General features: G+C 38.9%; 1 protein-coding gene across 1 annotated transcript; it reads left to right on the forward strand.

The window, feature by feature from the left end:
- The first annotated feature begins 2,437 nt into the window (after window positions 1-2,437).
- LOC139475556 (zinc finger and BTB domain-containing protein 17-like) lies at window positions 2,438-9,442 on the forward strand. The gene is made up of 2 exons (XM_071258750.1): window positions 2,438-2,785; window positions 4,451-9,442. The coding sequence occupies exons 1-2, from the start codon at window positions 2,590-2,592 to the stop codon at window positions 7,150-7,152; spliced, it is 2,898 nt and encodes a 965-aa protein (XP_071114851.1). The 5' UTR covers window positions 2,438-2,589; the 3' UTR covers window positions 7,153-9,442.
- The last annotated feature ends 316 nt before the right edge of the window (window positions 9,443-9,758 follow it).

Below are 9,758 nucleotides of genomic sequence, written 5' to 3' on the forward strand. Positions count from 1 at the left end.
ATATGTCTGCTGTCAGAATGTGTTAAAGATTAGGAATTTATCGGTGAATAAAAAATGTTTATTAGCAGGCTTAAAGTTATTGTTTTCATTACTTTTCTCAAAACGGACTCCATACGACATTGGAAATGCGTAATATTTGCAATATATATCAGTTTTGTTTTGTAGTACTGGTCTTTATTGCGAAATGAGAAATCATTTTCTAATCAATATTTGTTAAACCCTGCAATTGCAAAACTAGGATGTCTGCTAACAACAGTCAGTCATATCTATCTGTCATTACTATATTGCCACTACTGTTGTTTAACGCCGCACTCAGCAATATCCCAGCTATAATATGACGACGGTCTGTAAATAATCTAGGATCTAGGATCAAAATCGATACCATATCCCCATTGAGTCCTATAGTATTCACTGTGCTGTGTTTCATAAATCCACCATCATACAGGCCGAGGTGCGTGTGCAGCATTCAGTGGGGAGATCAGTCTCTTTCCGTCTCAGGAAGGATAAGAATTCATGGATGAACAACTTCTTTATTACAATTAAGAGCGACGCTTCGGTGTAGATTCTAACACCGTCATCAAGCAAGTGATGCTAAATGCCTATCAAAGAAGAAACTCTTTCCGTCTGTGAGATAAGCGGGGGCACGGGTGGCCCTGTCGTCTAAGGATGCGCGATTCGCTGTGCAGAGTTGCGTCCTTTGGCCACGCCAGAAACCTATGATTGTGGGTTCAAATCCCGGTTCGCCTCGATTATGTTTCTGAGGTTGTCAGCACCATACCTGCGCTCGTGGGTTTCACCGAAGTGGTAATTTTTAAACGTCCGAGACCTGCATCACTTCCATCTTCCCGAGGCAAGAGAGTTAACTGACTTTAAAAGTACTTTTATAGTCAGTTAAATCACTTGCTTCGGGAAGATGCATCAACTTTGGGCTTTCCTCCCACATTAAGCTGACACGCCGTGATATAACTGGAATACTGATAAAAGCGGCGTTAAACACACTCACTGTCAGATAAACATTCTTGGCATTCGGGTTTGTACATGGGTTCAATAAATGATGTTTCACGAAGGATGATCTCTTGTTTTATCAGGGCTATACCGTAAAGAACATTTTAAACAGTAGAAAATTTGGCAACATGGCTATGAGATTTATGCCGTATTTGTATTGTATGTTTAACGCCAGACCGACTTCTTCTACGATTGAAAGTAGAAGAAAGTTGAGTGAAAATACTAGGAGTCTTTTTATCTGCAGCTACATTTGCCCGACAGACGGGCTTGGTTTAAATTGTAATGTTTCTAATGTACCTTTTGGACAAAGCCTTATAGAAACTGATAAAATTACTTTCATATTTGGTACACGGCAGTTTAAAAAAAACAACATTCCCAGTACTGGCTAGCGATCAATTATCGCCATTTTCTCGTGTTATTTCTGACAAATTCCACGTATAAAGCTGACTGTACCAATAACTTTGATTTTTGTGAACTGTGAGCAAATACGCTAATTTCTGTCCGTAGAAAAAGCTTAAGTAGATTTCTGTTATGACCGACAAGAGGGAATCAAAACAGTGGAAACAGAACTTCTCCGTTGACAATCTGTACCAGTTATCGCCATCGTTTACACATCATGGGCCACGTGATCACGACCATCGCTTTAGTTATACAAGTTACATTTTTTGCTATGTCTGGTATCGCATTCGATTATTTTACACTTTAAGATATTATTTTTATCTATTTGTCGTTTGCTAAATGACGTAAAACAATATTCCCCAAAATCGATCTACACGTGCTTAGCCGTACAGCTATATGTACTATGGATGTTGTGATACATACAGGTTTGGAAAATAAATTATCTAAATTAGAAGAAGTGACAGACAGATTGAAAGCAATGACAGAACTAAATGTGCATCATCGCGTTGTCATTTCTGTTACGCGAGGAAGTCACGTGACACCACCCACTTTATATCTTTTCTAAAGTTGTATTTGAACAGAGACCATATAATATATGGTCTCTGATTTGAACAGGGCGCTCATTTGGTGTGGGTTTTTAAAAAATATATTTACTTACACGTATCATTTTTGTTTATTATATTAGGATAAATATTTCTCATTTCTTATGAAAACGACCAAACGTAAAACGAGATATGTGACAACGTGCGCGCTATAACGGAGATAGGCGATAATTGGTCCAAGGCGATGACTGGTTAAATGATTATTGGTTTACAGGAACCAATGTGTACGCGACTATGATCAAAGAACGTTAAACATATCAACAGCCACGGTAGACAACGTGTTAGCAAATGCTCAGTTGAGCATTATACGGCGAGATTAATGTAGATTGATGAACACCTGTATGCATGGCTCTGATATTTTAGTGGTAAATCACACTAAAAAAGAACAGATTCACTCCCCTTGCAAGGGGAAATAACTGGGGAATCTCAAAATGGCGTGCGAAAAGTAAAAATATAAGGAACTCACATTTTACGAACAATGTTCAGTAATCTCAGAGCAATGCTGGGTGTGATTCAATGAAGTTTATGGTCGAAAACAAGTGTATCTGTGGAAAAAACAAATCGGGTTTAGGCTAAAGTAGGCATGTCTTCGCGGGCCTTAGAAATGGCAAACATTTCACGGAAAGTAAATTTTGCTCAAATTTCTGTTGATTCATCCAAAAAGGTTATTGACATATCGAGCAAATACACATATGGAATCAATACATTCAAAAAGATTGTAGGTGCTGTCACTATAATCTTCACTGACAACGAAAGCAGCTGTGAAGCGCCTGATCATGGTATGTCTCGAAACCTACTTTACTTTGTACTTACATTGTAATACTTGTCATCGATAGTTATGTTTTCCCCAGTGTAATAATAATACGTTGGAAAAAGTTTGTTACTGAATACTCTTAGCTGTGAATCGTAGCTATGAGCCTATAGTGTTTGTACTGTTCTGCATGTACTAGATCTAATAAACCTATTTAATATTTAAATATTGCAGAAAAGCTCCTCCTACAGTAACAATCTGCCCAAACTCATATTGAGTCTACTACTAGGGATACATATAGCCTGTTAACCCAAGTCAGTGTGTCTGATGTTAATGTTAAAGGATCCTGAGGGCAAGTAGCATTTCAATCTTTTTAGGGTTTCCTTTTATGTTTGCACTTTTGGGCTTGTAAATATTTACAGTTAATTTTACCACGGCAAGCATGAAATTTTCCCTCTGCATCTTATTCAGTACATTTGTTTCCTTTCGTATCATCTATCAGCAACTAAACATAATTGACAAAGAGAAATTCTACGAGACTCAGGCTTCAAAAGTTGCAGACTGTAGTCATGGTAGTAACACTGTTATAGTGTCTTATCATGCTTATACTGGCTTTCATCATGTTCAAGAGCCCTTTTCCAGTTTACTCAAGGATGTAATGGAAATTTGTATTAAACAGTTTCAGAATCTTCTTTGAGAGGCATGATTTAGAAGTTGGAGTACTAAGCAAGGATAAGATTTATGGAAGGACAACTTCTTTAATACTATTAGGAGCAACGTTTCAGTGAAGGTTCTAACACCGTTATCAAGCAAGTGATCACTTGCTTGATAACGGTGTTAGAACATACAACGAAACTCTTAATTCTATCATAGAAGTTGTTCATCCATAAATCTTGTCCTTACTTAGTTTCAGAATCATTAAAGTTTAAGTACATCAACAGTACTTTACTTTCAAATACAGTTGCAACATTTGATCTGTCAGTTAATGATTAATCTCATTACTCAGACCCTCGAAGTCTGAATACATAACAAATTTGAAAGAGCCAACTAAGCTGAGGGTTGAGTGGTGAAATCTGGTGACTTGTCTGATTGCATGTCACTGAAATGCAATGACATAGATTGGTAGACTGCATTCTCTCAGTCACTTATTTGTAAGCCGTCAGCTAGAATACTGCAGACGGCGACATTAAACAACATGCACTTACAAGGTTTTAGATGATTTCATTTACTGATTATGCTGACTGGCATATAACAAGTAAATTGTCCAAAAGATAGTCTTCCAGATAGTTTGGTAATGATGTAGACATGATATAAAAAATGTCCTACCTAAAGTTGAAAAATTATTTAATGCCGTTTGTCTCAGTAAAGTCAAAGCACTTACTAAATCATTCATTGCACAGATTGTCATTTGTTGCACTTACTATGAGCCAAGTACTATGTACATCAAACTTAGTAACTAGTGTACAGTTCACCAGTTCCATCATGTCCATCTTAGCAATACTTTGACGTGTCTCACATGGTCTAAATTGAAATTAATTGCCATGTGGTTGATCTTTCCCTAGCTAAACCGCATGTACTAGGCTTATGATGCAAATGAACGAATGTTACTACTTGCTTTTATGAAAATATTGAAGTACTAAAAAATAGGACTACATGAATAAATACTTTTCATAATTGTTTTCACTTGTTGTAGAATCTGACACACAAGACCTGGATAAGACAACATGGAAGAATATTCCTGCTTCGCTGTCTGTTTTACCAACTCCTGGATACAGACAAACCATGGACATGTCAAGACATGATGTAGGTCTCAGTTATCACAACAGCTTGCCTCATTGCTATGGAAACATTCAAGGAAGTGAACAAACACATACTGATAATATGGATGATTCTGTGGCAGGCAATATCAATGCAGAGAACAATCAAGAGACCTCAGCACTGTCATCACAAGAAAACATCACTTCAGTTTGTTCTGAAGGAGAAACAATATATATCAAGAAAGAGCCAACTTCACCATTTCCAGAAGAGTTTGATCAGAGAATGGAAACAAGTGTTGAACATTCAACCAGTGTTGAACAAATTGGTCTGAGCCAATCCCCAGTTTTAAATGGTAAACAATCAGATGGTTGTTTTGACAAGAAGCCTCTTCATGCTGGGCATAATCCCCAATCAACTTGTTCTGTTTGCTTTAGAGAAATTCAAAGCAAAAGAGAATTTATTTTTCATGCTAAGGCACATAAAAATGTTTTAGGTGGTGGAGAAAGCTGTCCAATTTGCCTAAAATCATTCACAAGAAATGTTGGTTTAATGAGACATTCATCCCTGCATATTACAAATGATCTGTACAACTGCCCTGTCTGTGGAATCAACATTGTTCAGTTGGACGGCTTTAAGAGGCATTTCCACAAACGACATCCAGGCTCTTTGTTCAAACTGAAGTGTTATCTTGCAAACTTCCGTCATCATTCAATAAACAGACTGGCATCACAAGACTCTGGAAGAAATGGCCAACCAATAAGCTCAGTATCAGAGGGTAGACACTATCAAGCTATGCAACAGATGGAAGGAGAACCGCATGTGGCGATGACAAGCAGTGATTCAGAACAGTTTGAAAACAGACAAGCTTCCTATCATCCCCAGTCGCAACGAGGTTCCAGCACACAGATGATGCAGCTGCAGGTGAATGCTGAGGGTGTACAGAGTGTGAATGTGCTCACTGAGCATCCACAATGTCAAGATACTTTTGATGACAGCACCATCACATTGGATGGATGTGATTCTGCTGCGACAAAAATTGGGTCAAAAGAGGATAATCAAAGCAATATTCATGTGCACAAAAACAAAACAGGTCCTCGATCATCGGGCAAATCTAATGGTAAAAAGTCTGCGAAATGCTCCTTCTGTTGGTCTGAAATGACGAACATGGAGGACTTCTTGAATCATATGGAGGCTCATAAGAGTATAATGAAGGTTCCGCACACCTGCCCAGTGTGTCTCCATGAGTTTAGTGATAAGATGAGAGTTAAAAGGCATGCATCAAAACATGTCCTAACAGCAATGTTTGCCTGCCCATTTTGTCCCGTACAGATCCCCAGAATAGATAGTTTCCGGAGACACCTCAGGAAGGTCCATCCAACATATGCAGATGACTTCAAAGTAGAAATGAACTATGCTACGCCACTTTCAGGTCCCATAACCGACCCAGACGATATCAATGTTTCAATTTCTTCTATGGATGCAAACTCTTCATTAACCAGATCAACAGAAATTGAAATTAAGAAGGAATGTACCACTTCATCGGGTGAAGATGGCGTCATGTCTGATTATTCATCTTGCCCTGTGTTTGATCTAAACAGTGAAAGGGTGCTGACCAATTTCCCCAAAAGACCAGGTGCATCATCCTCATCATCACCAAGTCCTGTATCTCAGAGTGAAGCAGGCTGCCAGAATGAGTCTGACCTGCCCGAAGCAGGAACAACAGCAGGGCAGACCTTCTTCAACACATCCACTGGGTCTAGTACTGGTGCAGACCTTCAGGATCAACACAGTAACCATGGTAACGGCTCAAAGAATGAACCTGAGTTGTCATGGAAGCTGAATTCAGATCAGCAGCACACACAGATTAATCCTTTTATCCCACTAAATGCTGACAGGTCTTCATCACCTGTTACACACTCATGGGGACATTCAGCTGGTGTGGCTTCTGGCTCAGGCAGATCACATCCACCCACAACCTTTAACTCTCCTAAGCGAGGGGGTTCTAAACCACACACAGACATACGTAACATCCACATGGATGTTAAAAATGAACCAACCCAGTTTCACAGTCCGAATTCAGCGAAGAAGAAAGGTAAAAACAACAAACAGTTGACCTCGACATGCTTCTTTTGCTCTTCAACCTTAACAAGCACTCAGGAATTTCTTGAACATGCACGATTGCATGCCAAAGATGACAAGATTACATGTCCTGTTTGTGTCACTGACTATGCCAGGAAGCTTGGACTTGTCAGACACTCGGTGAACCATGTTCCAAGTGATGCTCATGTTTGCAGCGTCTGTGGTACAGCATTTGCACGCCGAGATGTGATGTTGAGGCATTACAGGAAAGTGCACAAAATGTGCCTCACATACTTTCGGCAAGGAGCCAGGAACTCGGACAGCGGGGCCACAGCGAACACCCACGATCATGATGATTTGCAGATACTCAGTTTTGATGCGATCACTGCTCCTAATATTCCCCCTTTGCCCGGTGATGGGGACTGCAACATGTCCCCCGCAGTGATAGGTATCACTGACGATGATGACATGATGTACTCGTGTGGGCTGTGTGGGGCACAGTACCACGATGCTGTCAGTCTCCAGGAGCATGTGCAAAACCACCCTCATGATATATAATTTAGGGTATGAAATAGAGACCCTTGAACATACAGGGTAGAATAGGTCTTCAAGAACTCATGCTTGCCCTAAAAGGTGACTGTTTGTCGTAAGAGGCGACTAACGGGATCAAGTGGTCGGTGACTTGGTTGATACATGTCAACGTATCTCAGGGTTCACACTAGGAATTTTTCTGACATTGGCCCTTCTTGTGAAAATATTAAATATTCCAGAGCTACGCCTATACAGCACAATGTTAAAATGCCCCATTGTATTTGAAAATGTGGGCCTTTTTTTCAAACTTTTGGGCTAAAAGCACAAGGCCCCAACCTAGAATTATCCCTGGTATCCGAATTGCGATTGCATGATGTCAAGTCAACGGATTATCTGGTCCAGACTCTATTTACAGACTGCCTTCATATAGCTGGAATATTGCTGAGTGAGGCGTTAAACAACAAATAAACAAAACAAACAAAGTGAAATAGAACTGCCAAATTCCTTGTTTTATGCAAGTATTTTTCAGTTAAGATGTATTGTTATTATGGTTAAATGTTCTTTATTATCATAATAATTGTGTTGAAAATACAATGTAGTAAGAAATGTGAAGAAATTTCCTTGTACAAATATCACTAGTGACTATGCGTAAAATGTTCTATGGCAGGTTACCACAAAGTTATACATTTTAGTACGTCAGAACAACTGACCATTAGATTGTTGTAGTCTGTTAACATGAGATAATAATGTATTCCCTTATGGTGCACATGTAGTAATCATGTGATTGTCATCATGAAGAAATTGCTTCATCACAAAGAACCTGATGCTTGTATTGGGAGAACAGATACCTCTCTTGGACATTGTTTTGTCCCATTGTTGACACAATATACAATTTGTACTGGTTACATTTTTGTTGACACAATGTACCTGTGACATCGTGGTTGACACAATGTACCTGTGACATCGTGGTTGACACAATGTATCTGTGACATCGTGGTTGACACAATGTATCTGTGACATCGTGGTTGACACAATGTACCTGTGACATCGTGGTTGACACAATGTACCTGTGACATCGTGGTTGACACAATGTACCTGTGACATCGTGGTTGACACATTGTACCTGTGACATCGTGGTTGACACATTGTACCTGTGACATCGTGGTTGACACTCATTGTACATCGTGGTTGACACAATGTATCTGTGACATCGTGGTTGACACAATGTACCTGTGACATCGTGGATGACACAATGTACCTGTGACATCGTGGTTGACACAATGTACCTGGGACATCGTGGTTGACACAATGTACCTGTGGCATCGTGGTTGACACATTGTACTTGTGACAGCATTGTTGACACACTGTAATATTCTGTACCTGTATCATCGCTGTTGTACTTTTTGTTAGGTCAATTTTTGACACATTGTACCCGTGACATCATTACTGACGCATTATACCTGTGACATCATTACTGACACATTATACCTGTGACATCATTACTGACACATTGTACCAATGTGGACATTTTACCCATGACATAATTACTGTGATTTGCTCAGTGCATGGATCGCGATATGGCTGCAATATTGCCGATGCGATGTAACATTTTAACTCACTCGCTCAGTGCATGGGACATTCTTGAAGTGGTGTACAGCATCCATGATTTCTTCTGTAGATCTGTGTTCAAGCCTCTTGTGTGTGGAATGTTTAGTAACAACATATTTGTTTATGTATGACAGATACTCTACCATGAATTTGGAAATTACTCAGTGCCGATTGGTCAGTGAGAGGTATCAAATCACAATAACCACCTCTGATTGAAACAGATGATTGAAAGCCACATCACCCCAGAAGATAATATTTATAGAAAAGAACATTTTTCTTAGTCATTGTCGGTAGGTTTTTTAAAATAATTATATGTACATTTGTAGGTGACAGAGTCCCAAGTTGTGATTAATACAATATTCAAAGTATATGTGGCAATACATTTTGGGCTTGGCTAAGTTAATGTATTTCAAGTTTTAGGGATAACAGAGAGATTGAAATTAGACCTGTTTCTAATGCTGACTGTGAGTACGCGGTTTGACGTCAAATTAGTGACGTACAAGGCTTGCTTATTTATATTGAGCGGTGCTCACTTCAGGCTGGCTTATGAAGTTGCTATGCTACCTACCATCAATGCCTGTTTCATGTGCAAGTAAAGCACAATGAGTTGGAAATAAATGATATTGCACATATACAGCGCCAGAATTTGTTTAAAGGCCTTGACTCGTCTTTCCTTCATTCAAAAGGACAACCAACTGAAAACACTGGACTCAACTTTTAATTTAACTTTTGTAACCTTACGCTGCGCATTTGGTTTCAAATTCAGTTTAGCACAGCTGCATCCACAGCTAACGTAGCTCAACATTGAAAACACAGTATGTTTATTTCCTAATCAACTATACTTTTGTAACATTAATAAATGTTAAATGGATAACCTGGTAAACTTAACACGTTCTTTCTTTTATTTTTTTATATTTATGTTTAATATTAATAAGGATATATTTGTGTTGTTACATATATATCAGATATATCTTATGCTTTCATATTCCTGTATGGCATTTGTACAAATATACAATGACCAGTGA

The sequence above is a fragment of the Haliotis cracherodii genome, unplaced genomic scaffold, assembly GCF_022045235.1.
Source record: "Haliotis cracherodii isolate W230 unplaced genomic scaffold, xgHalCrac1.p SCAF_1, whole genome shotgun sequence".
Taxonomy (NCBI): Eukaryota; Metazoa; Mollusca; class Gastropoda; order Lepetellida; family Haliotidae; genus Haliotis; species Haliotis cracherodii.